General features: G+C 38.6%; 5 protein-coding genes across 9 annotated transcripts in view; 4 read left to right on the forward strand and 1 right to left on the reverse strand.

The window, feature by feature from the left end:
- The window catches only part of LOC104805873, a 5579-nt gene extending 5097 nt beyond the window's left edge, over positions 1-482 (forward strand). For all 4 annotated transcript variants that reach the window (XM_010530572.2, XM_010530573.2, XM_010530574.2 and 1 more), the window contains one exon: positions 1-482. In XM_010530572.2, coding sequence (XP_010528874.1) covers positions 1-150 — 150 coding nt within the window. In that variant the 3' untranslated portion in view covers positions 151-482.
- Positions 483-3106: 2624 nt separating this feature from the next.
- Positions 3107-8369, forward strand: LOC104805874 (mitogen-activated protein kinase kinase kinase ANP1). 2 transcript variants are annotated; one of them, XM_010530577.1, is made up of 18 exons: positions 3107-3553; positions 4181-4222; positions 4366-4431; positions 4548-4658; positions 4731-4811; positions 4900-4977; positions 5113-5195; positions 5282-5363; positions 5448-5548; positions 5674-5713; positions 5797-5856; positions 5951-5997; positions 6094-6206; positions 6273-6322; positions 6440-6610; positions 6708-7066; positions 7274-7344; positions 7937-8369. In XM_010530577.1, exons 1-18 carry the CDS (start codon positions 3221-3223, stop codon positions 8029-8031), a joined length of 1983 nt encoding a protein of 660 aa, XP_010528879.1. In that variant the 5' UTR covers positions 3107-3220; the 3' UTR covers positions 8032-8369. The 2 variants fall into 2 exon arrangements, with proteins under 2 accessions (XP_010528879.1, XP_010528878.1); XM_010530576.2 differs by having other exon boundaries at positions 3108-3553; positions 6094-6322.
- A 111-nt stretch (positions 8370-8480) lies between these two features.
- LOC104805875 (mannosylglycoprotein endo-beta-mannosidase) lies at positions 8481-13555 on the reverse strand. The gene is made up of 11 exons (XM_010530578.1): positions 13241-13555; positions 12443-12581; positions 11922-12149; positions 11721-11779; positions 11589-11637; positions 11190-11420; positions 10883-11052; positions 10596-10800; positions 9860-10513; positions 9492-9719; positions 8481-9342 (listed from the first exon to the last, which is right to left on the reverse strand). Exons 1-11 carry the CDS (start codon positions 13390-13392, stop codon positions 8578-8580), a joined length of 2880 nt encoding a protein of 959 aa, XP_010528880.1. The 5' UTR covers positions 13393-13555; the 3' UTR covers positions 8481-8577.
- A 636-nt stretch (positions 13556-14191) lies between these two features.
- On the forward strand, positions 14192-16509 carry LOC104805877 (protein AUXIN RESPONSE 4). The gene is made up of 2 exons (XM_010530579.2): positions 14192-15465; positions 16100-16509. The coding sequence occupies exons 1-2, from the start codon at positions 14266-14268 to the stop codon at positions 16331-16333; spliced, it is 1434 nt and encodes a 477-aa protein (XP_010528881.1). The 5' UTR covers positions 14192-14265; the 3' UTR covers positions 16334-16509.
- Positions 16510-17422: 913 nt separating this feature from the next.
- LOC104805878 (bifunctional protein FolD 4, chloroplastic) lies at positions 17423-19669 on the forward strand. Its single transcript, XM_010530580.2, has 5 exons — positions 17423-17723; positions 18178-18509; positions 18608-18844; positions 18916-19083; positions 19311-19669. The coding sequence occupies exons 1-5, from the start codon at positions 17534-17536 to the stop codon at positions 19479-19481; spliced, it is 1098 nt and encodes a 365-aa protein (XP_010528882.1). The 5' UTR covers positions 17423-17533; the 3' UTR covers positions 19482-19669.
- The last annotated feature ends 89 nt before the right edge of the window (positions 19670-19758 follow it).

Here is a 19758-nt window from a genome sequence, read left to right on the forward strand (position 1 = left end):
GGAATGAAGACGGTTGAATGGAGCGGCCAGCAATACTTCCTGCCCATTGCGAATCTCTGGGCAAATCTGATCAGCACCAATCCTCCCGACCTCCCTCACGCTCTTCTTGGTAACCAATCTTCCTCAAAGAATGTTCCAATCTCGCATTAGAAAGACGCGGATTCATCAACAGAGCAATGGCGGACTTACACTGGTACGTCTGGTGATGATCAAACCACCCTCCGTAGTTCGAAAGATTCACGTATTTATGAGTCGGTATATATATCTGTTCTGGGTGTGCATCGTATCGACTCTTCATTTACCCTTTGGAACTTAGAAAGGATGATCTGTTCTCTTGGGGTTATTTTGGTTTTGTGCACTCATAACAAATGGGTTGGTGCCTCCTTTGAAGAAGGGATATACCCATATATATTTATTTACAAAGGAAAGATAGGTTTATGTATTTGAATAAAAGAGCGAATAAATGAAATTCTTTCTAGATTTCCGTGTTTTTTACATTGCTAAATTACCATTTGTAATCTTATATATATATTTGTATTATTGGTTGATATAATTCGGAAACATCATTTTTTTTATAGAAAGTGCAAAAGAGCTACAAGAAACTTAAAAGTTGATATTTTTATTGCAAGAAACTTATAGATGGACAAAATTTTTAAAATTTTATTGCCGGAAATTTATAAATTTGTTCTTTACAAATGAGTCTTACAATATACAAAAACCAATATTCTTACAATTTAAAAAAAAATATTTTAAAATCTATAAAATTTAATGTTGATGCATAAACATTTATTAAAGACAAGTTCATCTATTTATGTACTATAAAAGGAACATGTTAAAAAAATATAGGAGACATTGCTCGACACACAATATTCATGTGATTGATCTACAAACATCAACTTCTCAACCTTGGGTTGACAAGTATATATATATATATATATATATATGAAGAACACACCATCTCTGTCTTTCATATTTTCATCAGTAAAAAAGAAAAAAGAAATCTGCTGACACACACAGTTTAATCTTACTTGTTATGAAGAGGGTTAGAACTAAATGGAACTTCTCTGTAGACCGTAGCGAAGAACCCTACGGGTGGTTTCACTGTTTCAGACGTCGAACTCTCCGGATAGACTGGAGGGTTCGAGGCATCCTCTTCGGCCTTCAGACCATCCCTCAGGCTTCTGTTTTCGGAGACTCCGTGGAGGAGGAACGATGAAGTGAATATAAGAATCAGAATGACGGCTTTTGTAAGCGTGTTGTCTATTGACATCAACATTCCTTTGGCTTTGATTTGAGAGAGAGATAGATAGAGATTGAAAACCAAGAGGAGTAATGGCGCAGAGAATGTTCGAAGTTGTCTAAGCACAACAAAGACCCTTTTCTCGCGTGTGTGTGTATATGTATGGGCACATATGTGTGTGCGTGCTTAGTTTGAAAAAACAACAAGTCAAAAGTGGGGGAAGAAATTTCTCATCAAATGGTCGGTTTAGTTTATAATAATACCTCAATTTTAATAGATTTTTCTAATCATATTCACTGACTCAATAACAAGACAAAAAATTAGAAAATACAACATGGATCATACTCGGTCGGTAAAGGACATGACCAAATAGAGATGTATATAGATTTTCTCCGTTTCGGATTCCACAAGGATCCGATTTTCAAATAAAAAAAAACATTTTTTTCAATTTAAAAAATCTCTAGATTCAAAGGGTAGCATTATCAAGAACTTACCACAGAAGTAAAAAGGGATTGAGACTTATAAAAACGAAACAATCAAGTAATTAGTGGTATGGTATATGGTTAGGTCAATCTCTACGCAAAGATGGAGTAATCTCCTTTTGTCCTTTTGGAATTCTAAGCCTAACTTTTTCTACCAAACCCAACTCTAAGCATATATTTGTACATAACATAGTCTTCACACTTCAACTTTGTAAATCTCTGACCCTTTCCTCTCCTTTCCCTTTCTAGTTTTCTTTTTCTTTCCTTTTAACATTTATTATTATCATTACACCAAATTATACGAAAAAGAATCAAGAGGGTGGTTCACCCGATAAGAAATAAACTTCTTTTCTAATTTGGGTTGGAATCCTCATTTGGAAAGACCTATTCGCATAGATTTTTTCGATTTTCTAGGAGATATAGATAAAGACCCGATAAACTTTCAAACTTAAAAATAAAGATATACGAAAAAAAGAACAATAGTAGATATGTAAATTTTTGAGCATTGGACAATTGTTGTATATTGTAACAAGAGTACATAGAGAGTTGATACTACTCTCAAGAGATGAACCCTTTGAAATAAAATGTAATTAACTAATTAAGTAATCAATAAGTGTGAAATATTTTTGCTTCATGACATACTAAACATATCATTTGACGCGTGTTATGGTGGTCAATTATGGTCTTAGGTTTTAGTTTTAGATAAAATATATCTATTTGTGTTTTTTTTACATAATCAGATTTAATTTTGGATTGTTTAGTTAGTTCTTTCTATTTTGTAGAGTTTGTTTCAATTCATTTTTTTTTCTGTTGTGACAAAATAATTTCGATTTCCGTTAGATCTTTGCAAAAAATTATATTTAATCGTTTTAGGTTATTTTTATGTTAGATTTTATTAGATATTATTTGATTTAGATACTAAAAGGAAATATGATTTTGAGAGCAAGAAAGAAAATAATGACAGTATATGATCTTTCGTGGTTAATTATATTAGTGATTATAAATTGAAAAAAAAAACTGATCCATATAAAAAAATATGGTTTTGTTTCACGTGGCACATGTGATCATATTATTACATAGAGCTAAGTTAGATGTTTTTTTTTTCGTTTTCATTTTTCATTGTTAAGTTTAAAATGGGTTTTGCCTTCTTAAAAGAAGAATGTATGTGATACTTTTTTTTTGCCTCACCTTTAAATATTTGGGATGTAAACAATTTCATGAATTTCCATATTTACGAGAATACCATTATAAAAAGAAGTTGTCAATATTTGGGATTATTAATTTATTATCGCCCGTTGCTTCTTCGTCTCTTCTCTCTCTCCACATCGAAAATTTAAAATATTTATAAAAAAAAATAATATTATTTTTGAAAATAGAATCTTCACCCCTTTTTCCCTCCTCTCTCCCTCTCTCGTTTCCACTTTCGGCCGACCAAATGAAACAAAGATCACAGTGAAACCCATTTTTCTCCCTCGTCGTCCTCCTCGAATTCGTTCAAATGCAGGAGTTCCTTGGATCCGTTCGCCGCTCTCTGGTATTCCGCACGACCTCCGATGATGACAACCAGGAGAATCACCCTCCTTTCTCCGGTGCTCTCGCCGACAAGATCACTTCTTGCATCCGCAAATCGAGGGTTCTCATAAAACCCAACTCCCTTTCCCCTTCACCTCCTCATCTTCCTCCTCCGGCGGCGGAGGCTCCTCCGTCATCTGCCGCCGATATGGCGCCTCCGATCCGCTGGAGGAAAGGTCAGTTAATCGGTCGCGGCGCGTTTGGTACAGTGTACATGGGGATGAATCTCGACTCCGGGGAGCTTCTCGCCGTCAAACAGGTTAACTAGTATATTCGTTCGTTTCTGTCGGGTTATGTATTTCGAAGCTGATTAGGGGTTTAGTTTGAAAATCTCATTTTCTAAAGTCAACTTTGTTGAGAGATTTAATTTTGTTTTTCGGGGAATTTTGAATTACGGATATTCTGTTTGGTTGTTCGGATCTGCTTGGTCTTTATTACTTTGTGATTTGTTAGTCGGTCTGTTCTAAATCCTCAGTGAACTTGGAAGCTTTTCTCTCTGGTTAATCAACAGAATCCGGTTTCATTTTCTATGAACAAACTAAACTTATAGTCCCTTTAGATCTAACCTTATCTGGTAGGTTTCGAATTTGGCGTTTTCTGCTTCTGAAAGCTCGATTTGATGTCTCGTGTAAAATAAAATTACATACAAACGAGCTCTAGGGGTTTTCGATAGTCATCGGATTCGGCACTTAGTTCTTGCTGAACAGGTTCCTGTAGCATGTTTGTGCAGCTAAGCACATGTCTGTTTCATTGTACATCTCAAATTCACAATTTGTTCATTTTCATCAGCTCTTGAAAAAACTTCTAGGCCTGGTTCTCTGCATTTATGTTTAGTGGCATCTCTGAAGATTGGGCGGGGTCTAATTGTGAGCTTATTATTACTCAGGTTCTGATTGCAGCCAATTGTGCTACCAGGGGAAAAACTCAGGTAAACATACAACACAACACTACATGTTTATGTTGTGCTTAAATGTTTTTTTTGTCCCTGTTGTATTTAGCTGATTTTGCCTCTTCATGGACTGCATCAAACGGATTTGGTTACTCATCAAGCTTCTTTCTTGGTGCTAGCAGACTCATATTCAGGAGCTAGAGGAGGAAGTGAAGCTTCTCAAGAATCTCTCCCATCCTAACATTGTCGTAAGTAATAAGGACGATGATGTTTTCTTTGGTTTATGTTTTTTCTAGCTTACCCAGATGGGTACAAGGATATCACTCTTTTTTCCTAACGTGAGTCATTTTCTCCGTTGTATTAGAGATATTTGGGCACAGTGAGGGAAGATGAAACCTTGAACATTCTGCTTGAGTTTGTTCCAGGTGGATCTATCTCCTCGCTCTTGGAGAAATTCGGCCCTTTTCCGGAATCAGTATGTCCTTGCTGAACCCTTAGGGATCTTGGATTATTTATGGTGTTGAAATATTGAAATTAATGGATTTAGGTTGTACGGACGTACACGGAACAACTACTTTTGGGATTGGAGTACCTTCACAATCATGGGATAATGCACCGGGATATTAAGGTAAGTATCTTTGACACTATTGATCTGTGGAAGTATTATAATTTCCTGCCTTCTTGGCCCATGATATTCCATGTTTTTCTATCCTCAGGGGGCTAATATCCTTGTAGATAACAAAGGATGTATTAAACTTGCGGATTTCGGTGCATCCAAACAGGTCGTTGAGTTGGTAAGTCAATTTTCAGAGTAAAAAACAACTTGTGTTGCAGCATCATTATGTTCCGAGGTTTCATCCATCACGCAAGTTGATCTTATAACATAGACTCTGTTATGCTTTTAGACTGATTGACATGACTTGCTCTAGGCTACCATTTCGGGTGCAAAGTCTATGAAAGGAACTCCATATTGGATGGCTCCAGAAGTTATTCGTCAAACTGGGCATAGCTTGTAAATATCCCTTCAAACTTGTCACAAATATAAACTTTATGCCCCATGATCTGATTTGTTAATAAGCTATGACTTTTATTTCACAGCTCAGCAGATATATGGAGTGTTGGATGTACAGTTATTGAGATGGTGACAGGAAAGGCTCCTTGGAGCCAGCAGTATAAGGAGGTACTTTATTAATTTATTTTATGTGTTATTGTCCTCTTTTAGTAGGAATTTCCTCCTTAAATTTCACGTTAATTAATCCCTCAGGTTGCTGCTATCTTTTACATTGGGACAACTAAAGCGCATCCACCAATACCAGAGAATCTCTCTGCTGATGTGAAAGACTTTCTTCTCAAATGTTTACAGGAGTATACACTTTTAATCTAGAAACTTTGTTTTCCTCTATGTTCAGTTCAGAGACGAAAAGTAACGTATATCACTACTCTTGTATCTTGTCTTTGTGATATCTGAAACATTTTGCCCTTGTTGGCAGGGAACCAAATCTGCGGCCAACTGCATCTGAGCTGCTGAAGGTGACAAAGTTTTTCTGAAACACCATGATATAATGTCAGCTTCTTTTGAGTTGTAATCTTCACAATTGTCTTTTTCTCCTCAGCACCCTTTTGTTACGGGCAAACAAAGGGAATCTGCTTCTGCTGTTCTTGCTTCTATCATGGTGGGTGCACATTAGTAATGTTCTTGGTTACCACCTTAGTCGTTATTCTTGATAACCCTGTTACGAGGAATTTTCTGTTCTTGTTGTTTTCCAGGACAATTCTAGTATTTCACCCTCTCGCTTAACTGACATAAACAACTCGTAAGTTCCCAGGCCCAGAACTCCAGCTGAAATTTCATATGAATTTCCAATTCTGAAAATGATCTGACTGTTTATGATGGGTTCCTTATCTTTCAGTACGATGTCTGCCTGTGATGATGCGGGAGATATATGTAACTTGGGCAGTCTGAATTGTTCGCTTGTGTGCCCAGAGAAGTCGATCCAAAGTGACAATATGTGGCGAAAGAATGGTAATGATGATGATGGCGACGACATGTGTTTGATGGATAATGAGAATTTCTTAACATTTGATGCAGAGTCTACTCAGTCTAGCTGTGCCCTTGAGAAGAATAACGATACCAAGAAGGTAAAAATATATTTGTGAATGTACTACTTATCTAGACATCTAATGATTGACTCGGGTTTCATAACTCTTCTTTAATAAAAATTTAGTCTGAAATACTAATTAATTATTTCTGGACAGAGCTGTGATGCCCTGAATGAAATATCCGATGTTTTGAAGTACGAATTTGATGAAAGTCCTGTAAATGGAGAAAGAGAGACTAATCTCAGCATGGAAGTTGACCGACCATCATACTCAGAAGAGGAGGATGAGCTCACTGAGTCAAAAATTAAAGCTTTCTTAGATGAGAAGGTGCTTCATACCTTCACTGTGTTAATCAGTTTCTTCAACATGTCTACATAAATTTGTATTTGAGTCGCTGATGTAATAATGGCCATCTTAATCTTAGGCTTCAGAGCTAAAGAAGTTACAGACACCTCTATATGAAGAATACTACAACAGTTTGATCACATGCTCTCCCAGTTGCATGGAGAGTAGTAGCAACAGCAATAAACGAGAAGAGACTCCTCGTAGTTTCTTGAAGCTGCCTCCAAAAAGCAGGTCGCCGAGTCGGGGTCCTATTGGTGGCTCACCTTCTAGAGCAGTTGACACTGCCGGTCGTTCTAAGAGCCCCGGAAGTGGTGGTAGCCCTGATGTGTCTAATATGCTCAATGCTAGCGATGAAGCTGTACAAGATCTTGCATCTGCTCGGGTCAGTGACTGGAGAGGTCTTCTTGTTGATGCTCAACAGGAATCAAGCAACCAGAGGTTAGTCTTGTACGTGGATGTGTTAAGCTATGATTCCCTGTGCAGTTGAAAAAATGGTCTGTGTTTAAGTTTCCGACACAAAATCTGTCTGGCAAAACAATTGAGGAATTTTCATGGCCAATGTTTCAAACACCTGAAATGGCTGGGAACTGTATGATGGTGCCTTATTTCTCCATCTGCTAGAATAGTGTGATTTTGGTTTTGCAGTGTGGCTTTGTCTGAGATTGAGAGAAAGTGGAAAGAAGAACTCGACCAAGAACTAGAAAGGAAGCGGCGAGGTAACTTCATTTTGTGTTATTCACAATCACAAACTGGAATTCTTTCTGTGTTACTCATGATTTTAGATTTATTCACTATTCTAGATCACCATAGACATTTTCCTTTGGTGATAATTAGTAGCTCCTGTTTCATCGTTGTTGGCATTTGCTACCATTAGATTTATCTGGGCAGAAACTTGACGAACATTGAGCATTGTCATCTGTTTGATTATTGGTGAATGACCGGGAAAACTTCCATCTATAACTAAAAACACCAACTAAACCCAGAATTGCTGCTTTAACTAAAAATAAACACCGTGTTTGCGAATGTTTCAACTATTTAATTAGCAGAGGTGATAATGTGGTTTTATTGATTGCATTTACATGTAAATCTGTAGCAGTGACTAGCATGGAATTTCAGTGAGTTGAGGTAACGATTTTGCTAGGGACCGCTGAAAAGTCAGAATTAGTCTTACTCATGATGTGAAAACGTGGATTCACATCTGCATCGATGCTAATGTCGTTTCACATTAGCAAGTGTTAGGACATTCTAGCCGTGTCAAAATCATGCTTTTATTTATACTACCTTCACAAAATCAATTTTGTTTTCCAGAGATTATGCGGCAAGCAGGGATGGGAACATCTCCAAGAGAAAGAAGCTTGAGCCGACATAGAGAGAAGTCAAGATTTGCATCTCCTGGTAAATGATCTGTATGGAATGCAATTGTTTCTGGCCATTTCTCTCAAGGTTCATACCGCTCTCCTCAAGAACGATCACTTTGTTCTCTGGCCAGACATCCCAGTAACAGAGAGAGATGTCTGAACCTTCGGTTTTCAATCTCTTGATTGCTTGACTAAGTATATACATAATATATATGTACCTTTTGTTTTGACGTGAAGAAACATGAACTTTGGAGAATGTCTCTGAGATGTTTGTTGAAAGTATAGATGTGTTTGATGCGAGTGTCTGGTGCATATTTTGTACCTTTCATTTCCTAATAAAGAGATTTCTGGTTTTGTGAACTGCAAAACTAAATGTATTTTAAGTGGAATACATTTTTGGTAAAATTCTTTGTTTTCGGAAATTCTAAGAAAATTTCTCTGTTTTTACCACTTCAGCAGGTTTTGCATGATGACATGATTCATTCATGGCAACATTTCAAGGTTCAAACAAGAAACCTTCTTTATTGCATCAAGGCCTCTACATCAAGTTTGCACACAATAACACAATAGTTACAGTTTACAAACATTGTGTTACTTGTTTGAATCAAAAACAGTAAATCCGTCAGGATAATTCCAACCGTGAAGAATAACCTGAGGCTTTGCACCTGGAGGAGCTCCAAATGAGATACTAAAAGACAATGATTCACCTGGAACAAGTGAGAAATAGTTGTCCGAGTAATGGACAGGCAGAATTCTTGTGTCTTGTCCTTCTGTGCTCTGTTCTTGTTTCAAAGAGTCAATGACAGAGAAACGAAGGAAGAAAGCAACTCCTGAATCTGATCCACTCACTTCCACAACATTCACTCCATGGTTGGCTTTAGTGGAAACATGTCTACTGACGAACCTTTGAAGCAAACCAGGTCTGTGTTTTATTTCATCTTCAAGAAAATTACCGTCAGGGTAAGTTCTGAAACTGGACTTGCGGGACATGTTCTGGACATTAATCTCAAGCTCGTAGTTCGAACCCTTGGTGATGACTGCCTTAGAAGTGATCTTGAGAGGTATCTGCTTCTTCTTGTACGGCTCCAAGAGCGTGTAATCTCCACCAGAGAGGCACAGCCAATAGAAGTTCCGGGATATAACTTTGTCTGGGACATTGTACAGTTGGAGAAGAAGGAAGTAGACAGGTTTCCGGTTTTCTGATTTTGGATACTTAAATTCCGAGATTTGCACCACTTTCTTTGCTGGTACAGTGAATTTTTCAAACACTTTGTTGTATGGGCAGTTTCCGTCCAAGTCCCATACCGATGCCTCAATGGCCAATCCTGATAGTTCTTTAGATGACGTATTTACAACCTGTGTTGTCAAAGTATATGAGACAGTGAGAATTTTCTTCGAATTATACATTGTACATACACGTACTGAATACATCACCAAAAGGTCATGCAAACTTCTCCGTCTGAGAATATATAAAATAAAATCAAGAGTTTAGAGCACCCCTTTACCTCAACAAAATAAGACACCAAGTTCAACTGGACGTGGACAGGCTCTGCAGCGCAACGGCAGCCGTAGAAACCGGCTGTTTGGTCAAGAAGATGATCGTAGAACTGACCCCTGAGACCCGTCCATGGATTTTGATTCTTCCAAATCAACAGACCAGTGTACTTTGTCCACATTCGCGAACTCCAGCCCTCGTATAGAGCTCTGTACTGAATGTAATTCACCAGTTGAGCCTGGAACAAGAAGAGTCCACTTAAGTCCTCCATTATTTTACTTGGCTGAACTTACAACTCATACAGTTCAATACTTATGGGCTTGAGAAGCAAGAAAAACAAAACCTAATACAATCAAAGTCAAGCATTCTACATTGTACCTTCAAACAGAAGTCGTCTAGATCGTTTGGTGTGCCATACATCAGAATCTGATCGTGAACTTTTCCAGGTTTAGAGTAGGGAATATATTTGTGGTAATCCCATATTCGATTTGGCACTTCTTCTACATATCCATCTGAATGCTTCTTGAACAGAGGAATTTCCCAACCTTCTCGAGGCATGGTTGCTCTAATTGTATTTGCAACTGGCATTCCAACCGAACCGATCTCTGGATTGAACCCAAACTTATAGAAATCGTCTCTGAAGAAACTTTCAGGATACTGAATTTCGTACGGGCCATCAGTGAAGTTTCCTTTTCCATCCGCAAAGCCATCCCACAGAGATCCTTTTATATAAACTCTTGTGCCATCAAGATAAAGGCTAGGATCTTGATCTGATTCTGATGAATGCTCCAGCATTTGGGTGTTGAAAAGCGGGTGAAGTCTCAGATCATGCTCTAGAGCTGCGTTTATATCCTTTGGTGGCACTTGTTCATTTCCACCAACCCAGAGAGCAAGGCTTGGATGGTTTCTAAGGAGTTTCACAGTGTCTCGGGCACAAAGAAGGAACAAGTCATGGTCCAGAGGACCGTTTGGGTTTGAAACCGGTACACCTCGTCCATCAACGTCTCCAGTGATCCAGAATTCTTGCCAGACCTAAGAAGAGTCAGGTAAACGTCAGAAATGGAACCTGGATCGTCCAGAAAAGACAATAACAGATAAGGCTTCCAGAGTGTACCAACAAGCCATAGATATCACAGAAGTGATAAAACTCGGGCCTTTCAGCCAGCCCACCACCCCAGCAACGGATCATATTCATGTTCATGTCAGCATGGAACTTGATGTCGGTTCTGTATCGTTCTTTGGACAGGCGTAGAAGCCCATCAGATAGTATCCAATTACCACCGCGGATGAAGATCGGCTCACCATTGACCTTGAACAGCCTAGAAAGTTGTAAAGCAACGATGCAGAGGCTCCACAGGGATATCCCGAGTTTTTATATGAGACTGAACATTTAAAGCTTACCTTCCACCAGTGCCACTATCAATATCACTCTCAATCTTTCGGAATCCAAATGGTTGGGTCCAAGAGTCAGACTCCCCAATATCTTTCACATCGATGGTGATTGAGACATTATAAAGAGTTTGCTTTCCCATCCCATTTGGCCACCACAGTTCAGGTTTATAGAAATAGAGCTGTAAATTCGTTATCCAATTACTTTATAAATTAAGACATTTAAAGGGGACGCATGTGTATATCTTAGATTATTTATGTCGTGGGAGATAAGTTTTTGAAAGGCAATCTATTATCACCCGATATTACTACCACTCACAGGGGTGAAAGTGTGCTGGATACGTCCTTGAGCAGGGACTGAGACTTTCTCTGTTTGAAGATGCTCTACTAAGCAAATATCGCCTTCAAGTTCAGCAGTCACTTGGACATTCAATGAACATTCAGTAACCCAGGTGCTTTTGTTTTCAAGTTCAGTAGTCACATGCAAGTAAACCCTCTCATAATCGTCAAAGAAGGTTGAAACCAGATGGGGATCGATTATCTTCCCTGGCTGCAGCAAAAATGTTGAATTAACCAGTTAAAATGCTTCAGAAAATTTCACAGTATAAAACACGCAGTTCCTTTGAAAATGTCACTGAAAGTTAAATATGGTAAGCATTTCAAAATATACTAAGTGGAGAAACCTAATATATAAAACACATGAGCAAATTAAACTTACCCCAGTGACAGAGATTGACACTTCGTCCCATATGCCAGTATTTCGGTCCCTGCAAAAGAATATGGGCATTACAAAAACGCTTTAGGTATCTGATAACCTTAATCATCCAACAAAACCGGACAGAAAGATGACCTTATAGGACATATCCAGTCCCAGCCTTCCACATACTGTGCAGCAACATCTTTCCCAATCTGTCATGAACTCAAACCACTTTCATATTGAGTATCTTATTCGTGCTTGATTTGTTCACTTATTGAGCTAGAGTCAATAACATGGGGAGAAAGAAAGAAGAAGAAGAAGGATGTCAGCGCTATCTTGCAGAAAGATGTATACCTCATGATCTCCACCTTGCCCTCCACTGGGGGGAATAGAGCCTGGGTGGTCCGGGGGATGAACGGTAACAGCCAGTAAGTTGCTACCTTCAGGATGCAGAATGTCGGTTACATCAAGAGTATGTCTACGAAACATCCCCTTAGGAAGAACTGTTTTGTGGCCATTTACATATACTTCAGCAGAGTAGTTGATAGCACGGAAATTCAGATGCACGTACTGATTTACCAACTGTGAAGATGTCAAACAATTAGAGAAGATAAAAAAAAGGCAAGGAGATGATCAATCAAGATTGAGCTAAACAAACTGTATTCTTGAGCATAAGAAGAAAGAAAAAAATTGTCATGCATTTTGGTAGAGGATGATAAGAAGAACATCAGGGTTAAACTAAGTGAAGTGAAGCGATACATAAGCAAATGCACAAGATTAGTCCAGTATTGATTTAAATAATTTGATCCAGTGACATTGACAAAAAAATCAACAGAAAGTGCCTTAAAAGCTTATCTAACAGAGAGATTACTCACCCGTTTACACTGGAATTTTGTGAAAAACCAGAATGTGTAATAATCCCTTCCAGAATCTGCTATATCTGTGATGGTTTCATTTTCGAGACCATAAAACGGATCCGGGATAGCTTTATTCTTCACCAATGTGGCCAAAACACTGTCTAGAGGAAACAAGAATCGGAATTTCTGGGAAAATGTTAAAAACCATTCATCTGCCTATCATATGGTTTATATCTAGGATTTCAAATGATCATCAAATGAAAGAACAAAAATATTACAAAAAACACCAAATTACAGTCATAGCAAAGGCAACAGCCCATACACCCCAAGCTTTCTAGGATGTACTAATCGCATCATATTTTGTAGAATTTTTCGTTTCAAGTAACATGGATTTACAAAACTTGTAAAAACCTAATTATGTAGTGCCTAATGTGACAAGGATTGATAAACTAATGGATATGATAAGTCCACATAACGCAACAACCACAGAAATATACAGAATGACACCAAATTTTACAAAATTTATTGATCTAAAGCAATCCAATCCAAAAGGAAGAAAACCCAATTAGCACAAAAAAATCAAACTTGCAAATGGAGAATTATAATCCGTATTGATACTATTTCCAAACTAGCTAAGATAAAATCATTCATCTGTCATAAAGTTTCCCCTAACATGTACTAAAGACTATTTTTTGGAAAATGTGGCTAATTTAGACAACCTTAGACAACTTATGTACCCTTACAGACAGCAATTTCGCAAGAACTTCAAATTCATGAATTAAGTAATCAAGTATTGCAATAACGCCTGAACATTACGTTCCGGGGACGACGGCCTCCATCCACGGGGAATCAGCTCCGATGGACGGCGGATTCGTGGTGGTGAGCTCAACGCCGCAGTAACCGACCTCCGTCGACCTCGCCGCGATCCACCCGGAATCTAACACCGTCTTCTTCCCGATCTCCGCCATACCTTCAACGGTCACTGATCTCAGCTTCTGAATCCAAGATGATTCGAGCAATGGACTTCGTAGATTAGAAACTCGCCGTTGTTTGCTCTCTCTCTTCAAAGTGTTTTGGGAAAAGTGCCGTTTGGTTGCCGAGAAAGTAATGATGGGTTGCAGGAAAAAGAAGGAAACAGATAGAGTGAATTACACGAAGTCCCCTATGGTTTGAATATTGTCACGTTATTCATCCCGGATATTTTAGTAATTTGCTTTTAACCCACGATAGATATTTGATACATCTTGACCTTCATTTATTTTAGATATCTGTACTTTGAAAAAAATCGTTAAAATATATAAACCATATCATATATAATATACATATATCAAAATATATATTTTCAATTTATTAAATAACTATATAATTTTCGAAATAACATATAACACAATAACACACAACAAAATTATAAATTGAACGATTAAAATATTAAAATATTAAAATTGACATGTTATTTCAAAAAGCTAATCCATATTCCATATTCCAAAAAACAGAAAAAAAATTGTAATTATTTCTCCTTCATGTTTCATGTTTAACATTCTTAAATATGGAATCACTGGGTATATCTTCAATTCTTGAGAGGATAATTAGGTTGAGATTAATTATAAGTACTCTCTCATAGTAATTGAATTTTTTGTAGAGCGGGGATCTGTTTGAATAAAAAAAATAGTTATTGGTTATATTCAAAAAACATAAAAGCTTGAGGGGCATTAAATAAAATTATTCTACTTTTAACGATGTCCTGGAAAGCTACTGTACCGACAGCACGTTTCTTTCTTTTCCGCTCTTTTTCAGACATCTCTGCTCACACTCTTCCCCTCCAGCCTTCCAAGCTTTCATCAATGGCGATTATTACAGAGGAGGAAGAGGACAAGCGGCCCCTTACATCACCGGAAAACAAAGCGGAACACAAAGAAGCTGCGAAACCGGAATCTATCAGGAAGAATCGCAAGCCCCAAACTCAGAACCCTTTCACTTTCTGGTTCTACTTCACAATCGTCGTCTCTCTCACTACCTTCTTCTTCGTTTCTCTCTCTACTCTCTCTACTCGAGATGACCCCAGATCATGGTTTCTCTCTCTCCCTCCGTCTCTCCGTCAATATTACTCAGATGGGCGAACCATCAAGGTCCAGGTAAACTCCAACGAGTCACCGATCGAGGTTTTTGTTGCTGAATCTGGTCCGATTGGGTCCGAGAATGTAGTTGTGGTCCATGGTTTAGGGCTTAGTTCGTATGCTTTTAGAGACATGATTCGATCTATGGGCTCCAAAGGGGTTCATGCTGTGGCCGTTGATTTGCCCGGAAATGGGTTCTCGGACAAATCAACGGTGGTGATTGGTGGAGATCGAGAGGTTGGGGCTCTAGCGAGGTTTAAGGAAGCTTATGGCTTGATCAAGGAAAAAGGGGTTTTTTGGGCGTTTGATCAGATGGTTGAAACAGGGGAGTTACCGTACGAGGCGATCCTAAAACTCCAGAACGCGAATCGGAGAACTGTAAAATCGATCGAACTGGGGAGCGAAGAAACGGCTAGGGTTTTAGGTCAGGTGATTGACACAATGGGCTTAGCCCCTGTACATTTGGTTGTCCATGATTCAGCTCTAGGGTTAGCTTCGAACTGGGTTTCCGAGAATTCTGCTGTTGTCCGTAGTGTTACCCTTATTGACACCGGGATTACCCCAGCATTGCCATTGTGGGTTTTGAATGTACCTGTAATGAGAGAAGTCTTGTTAGGGTTTTCATTCGGGTTCCAGAAACTAGTAGGCATATGTTGCTCAACCGGTATGACTCCATCTCAAGCTGATGCTCATAGGATACTTTTGAAGGGAAGAAACGGGAGGCGGGCAGTAGTCAGTTCGATGAAGAAGCTGAATCATAGCTTTGACATTGCACGATGGGGCGATTCGGATGGGATGAACGGTATCCCGATGCAAGTGGTTTGGTCCAGTGAGTGGTCTAAAGAGTGGAGCGACGAGGGCAACCGTGTAGCTAAGGCTCTTCCAAAGGCAAAGTTCGTCTCACACTTGGGAAGCCGGTGGCCTCAGGTGAGAATCATTGATTCTTCTTCAGCAAATCCATCAGGTTCTTTTTTTCCATCGTATGTTAGAAAAAGCCTTGAAAGCTTAGCTTCATTTTGACATGGTCGATCATAGATGCTAGAGATTCTTCTCTTACTGGTTCGTAGCTACAATACCGATGGATTTATAGCTCATAGACCCTAAATTTGTTTCGTCTGAAATCCGATAAAGTTTTGAACTTTACAACCGAGTTCTGTCATGGACGATAACAGATTGTTCTCTTGCTTAATAACCACTACATGATCAGATTGTTCTAATTTATAGTTTCCCCCAAGCCAGTAACAGTCTAACAGACACTAGATGGTTTTATTCTCTGCCATCCGTCGTTTCATTGTAGCAATCGCTGATACTGTAAATCTTCAACCTTTACCCTTGAATTCACCACTGATACAGTCGGATATGTTTTGCCTTAACCTTACCCAATGGCAGGTGCCGTAGATATTCTAATCTAATCCTGATTATTGAGTTCTGTCACTCGCGAGATCATGTTTGCCATTGTTGCCTGCCATGTTTTCTCACCGAAATTCGAGAGCTCGACCTCCTTTTCTTGGATTCCCGACATTTTCATTGTTTTGATGATACGCACATGTATCTAACGCAGGAAAGCAACTCGGACGAGCTTGCAAAATACGTGGCTGAGTTTGTCGCTTCGCTTCCAAGATCCATCAGACGAGTTGCTGAAGAGCCTGTACCTGAGAATGTTCAGAGACCGTTAGACGAAGCAAAGTCCGGCAACCATCATCATCATCATCATGACCATGATCATGAGCATGGTCATGCACAAGGTGCTGGTTACATGGATGCGTACGGTCTTGGTCATGGGTGGGCTGCGTGATTGGCATGCCTTTGGTTATTTGTTGTTTGGGGCAACCCTTTTTTTAAGGCCAATTTAGATAAATGTGTGTTGTTATAAAATATCCTATTTATTTTCGAAAGTATTTAGATAACCACTAAATACTTTGGTGTTTTTGTTATTCCACTGAAATATTATAAGCCCTAATTTTTCTTCAATGTTTTAGTTTTTCACTGAATTTGTCATTTCCTTTGGAAATTAAACTTGGAGTATGTAGTGGGTGTCTATATATATAATTAGGGTCCATATCTATTAGTTTCAAGTATATAGAAATCAGATTGAAGTAAATAACGTTTAATCAGATTTCACATAATTTTTTAAATCACAAAAATATTAACCCAAACAAAATAGAAAATGGAAAATAAGTTGTTCTTAAAAATAAATATTTTTTATTAATAGAAACCCGAAAAAGAAATTTAACATAAACTTCAAACAGATACATTGCTCGAAACTAAAATTTTAAATAAAAAATAATCGACGAAATGTTCAGAAATTTTAACAAATTAATCTTGGAAATAGTGATGCTCTAGTTTTATACCTGCAAGAGGGATTGGTTCACCTGAATATGTAACCAAGCAGGTTTTATGAAAATAAATGATATAATATCACTAAAATACATAGATTTTGTCAAAATTAACTCTGACTTATTTACCGTCAAGTGTTTGTTTCCTATAAATGTCTCCTTTATTCCAAAAAAAGTATGATCATTTCAATCATCCGATATTAATGTTTTCATGATCATATTTTTGTGGATGTACACTAATATTATCAAATATAGATATTAGATTTTACCAAAAAATGATACTCAAATATTTACTAAAGAGTTGAACTTATAATAGATTCCTTTTTTTATCTCAAAAGATTATTTTTATTATTATTATATGGACATATTATACGTCCAATATAAAATTTATGTAATAAACTTGAGAATGTTTTATTTTTTTTTCTCTTTGCATGTTATGTTATATTTAGGTTTTAATTTTTTTAACAATTGATTTAAAGAATAGGATCTCATAAATACTACGGATTCTTTTTGCCAGAAAAAAACTAACGTCACACTCAAAAGTCAAAACCCTTCAATTTTCAGGCGCATCTAAGTGAACAGCGCTAAACCCTAAAAACAAAGTGAACGATTTACCCTTGTGTTGTGAAATTTTTCGTTAAGCCCTAAATTCCTCGACAATGGCGTCGATGATGTTCACCGATTGTTCCTCCGCTGCGACGTCGCGTCTCATTCCTCTCCATCGCCGCACCGGCGCCGTCTTTCTCCGTCATTGCGTTGGCCAACTCCGCCTTCGAACCACCTCGTCCGAACGGAGCTGCAGCACTCTCTCTGTTCGCTCCTCTTCTTCTCCTACTCCCGTTGTCTCTGGTATCCTTCATACCTCTTCTCCTTTGTTTTGGGTTGGGGTTATGTGTTAGAGCACGAAAGAGAGGAGAAATTGAATAAATTCTGAAAATTCTGGGAGTCTGTTTCTTTCCCCCTCTTCTCTCTTCTTCTCCAGTTAGACACAAATTGTGAAACTTCACTTTTTTTGATGATGCACGAATTTGATTTCTGGGAATTTAACGCGTTAGTGAGAAGTATTTGATGAAAATCGATTTTTTCCCCTCATGTTACGGCACGGGAGAGAAATGAAATCGAAGAAAATATTCAAAATTTTATTTTCCTGTTTTTTGTCCATGGAAATTCTAGGAATCTGTTTGTTTTCTCTTCAGTTCGTCTCCGGTTCGGCCGAAATCCTGATATATTGCAATATACTGGGTGTGGAGTTGTGCTTATGTTTGTTTTGATGATACAAAAATTTGACTTTGTGGGAATTTAGCTGATGCCAATTCGGAGGCTGCTGCTTCTGCTATGGTAATTGACGGGAAGGCTGTGGCTAAGAAGATAAGAGAAGAGATTGCTGTTGAAGTTTCTAGAATGAAGGATTCGATCGGCCTGGTTCCTGGTTTAGCAGTAATCCTTGTTGGGGACAGGAAGGATTCAGCAACGTATGTGAGGAACAAGAAGAAAGCTTGTGGATCTGTCGGAATAAACTCGTTCGAAGTGCATTTACCCGAGGATTCATCCGAGGGAGAGGTGCTCAAATTCGTCTCCAGCTTCAACGATGACCCTTCCGTCCATGGAATCCTCGTACAGTTGCCTCTCCCTTCGGTATAGCCCCAAAACTATGTGTGTACGTATATATGCAGTTGAATTTCTGGATTCTAAGCCTTGTGATTGCATCACATGAATTTGGATATGATATGCAGCACATGAATGAAGAGAATGTGTTGAGTGCGATTAGTTGTGAGAAAGACGTGGACGGGTTTGGCTCGCAGAATATCGGGGAACTTGCGATGCGGGGAAGAGAACCTTTGTTTGTTCCTTGTACACCCAAAGGATGCATAGAGTTGTTGCGTAGATACAACATTGAGATTAAAGGAAAGAGAGCTGTTGTGATTGGGAGGAGTAACATTGTCGGGATGCCTGCAGCTCTGTTACTGCTGGTAATTCATAATTTACAGTTTCGCCATGGGAAGATGTTGCATTTTCTGATATCTTTGTTTGGTTTTCGCAGGGAGAGGATGCAACCGTCAGCATTGTCCACTCGAGAACCAAGAACCCCGAGGATATCACGAGGCAGGCAGATATCATAATCTCAGCTGTTGGGCAACCAAACATGGTTAGGGGGAACTGGATAAAGCCTGGTGCAGTCATCATCGATGTTGGGATCAATCCAGTTGAGGTGAGGACCCGAATTCGATTTGTTCAGTAGGTATATATGTATATATCTCTCAAATATACGAGCAAAAGGGTGTTTGGGTATCCATAGGTAATAATACTATTTCGGATCCAAATACCTGAACGAACCCAGTTTTCGGTTTTGCCTCACGATTTAAGTCGATCTCATCTCATGTAATGCTAGTATAATCCACATCGATATCTATGCTGATACAAGTGAATGAACTGCAGGATCCAAAAGCTCCACGTGGCTACCGATTGGTCGGAGACATCTGCTACGAGGAAGCCCGCAGCGTGGCATCTGCAATCACGCCAGTTCCCGGCGGTGTGGGACCGATGACCATAGCCATGCTTCTTTCCAACACTCTCCTTTCGGCCAAGAGAATTCACAACTTCCGGTGAAAGTTTCTGCCTTTAGGGTCGAGATCTTCAACAGCATCCCTGTTTTTGTGTTTTCTATGAACCCATGATTTAGATTATTATATAAAAAGTGTTCAACTTGTCAATCAGATGCTTATAAGCGAATCATGTTGACCAAATCATGTATGAAGAAATGTATGGAATGTCATGGTGTTGTCGTGTTCGTGCAATTCACAAGCCAATATGATGGGTTTCTTATTCCGTTTCATGGAACTAACTGATTTTTTTGTCTTGGGTTAAAGAATTACTCTGCTCTATA

This window comes from Tarenaya hassleriana, unplaced genomic scaffold, assembly GCF_000463585.1.
Source record: "Tarenaya hassleriana unplaced genomic scaffold, ASM46358v1 Cleome11, whole genome shotgun sequence".
Lineage (NCBI taxonomy): Eukaryota > Viridiplantae > Streptophyta > Magnoliopsida > Brassicales > Cleomaceae > Tarenaya > Tarenaya hassleriana.

Coding starts and splice junctions, on each gene's coding strand:
- LOC104805877 (XM_010530579.2), top strand. CDS start 14,266: ATGGCGATTATTACAGAGGAGGAAGAGGACAAGCGGCCCCTTACATCA. Junction 15,466..16,099: donor TGGGAAGCCGGTGGCCTCAG/GTGAGAATCATT, acceptor TATCTAACGCAG/GAAAGCAACTCGGACGAGCT.
- LOC104805878 (XM_010530580.2), top strand. CDS start 17,534: ATGGCGTCGATGATGTTCACCGATTGTTCCTCCGCTGCGACGTCGCGT. Junction 17,724..18,177: donor TCCTACTCCCGTTGTCTCTG/GTATCCTTCATA, acceptor GTGGGAATTTAG/CTGATGCCAATTCGGAGGCT. Junction 19,084..19,310: donor TTGGGATCAATCCAGTTGAG/GTGAGGACCCGA, acceptor AATGAACTGCAG/GATCCAAAAGCTCCACGTGG.
- LOC104805875 (XM_010530578.1), bottom strand. CDS start 13,392: ATGGCGGAGATCGGGAAGAAGACGGTGTTAGATTCCGGGTGGATCGCG. Junction 11,638..11,720: donor GACTGGATATGTCCTATAAG/GTCATCTTTCTG, acceptor ATTCTTTTGCAG/GGACCGAAATACTGGCATAT. Junction 11,421..11,588: donor TGTCAATCTCTGTCACTGGG/GTAAGTTTAATT, acceptor TTTTTGCTGCAG/CCAGGGAAGATAATCGATCC.
- LOC104805874 (XM_010530576.2), top strand. CDS start 3,221: ATGCAGGAGTTCCTTGGATCCGTTCGCCGCTCTCTGGTATTCCGCACG. Junction 5,549..5,673: donor CTTCTCAAATGTTTACAGGA/GTATACACTTTT, acceptor CCTTGTTGGCAG/GGAACCAAATCTGCGGCCAA. Junction 5,998..6,093: donor TTAACTGACATAAACAACTC/GTAAGTTCCCAG, acceptor CTTATCTTTCAG/TACGATGTCTGCCTGTGATG.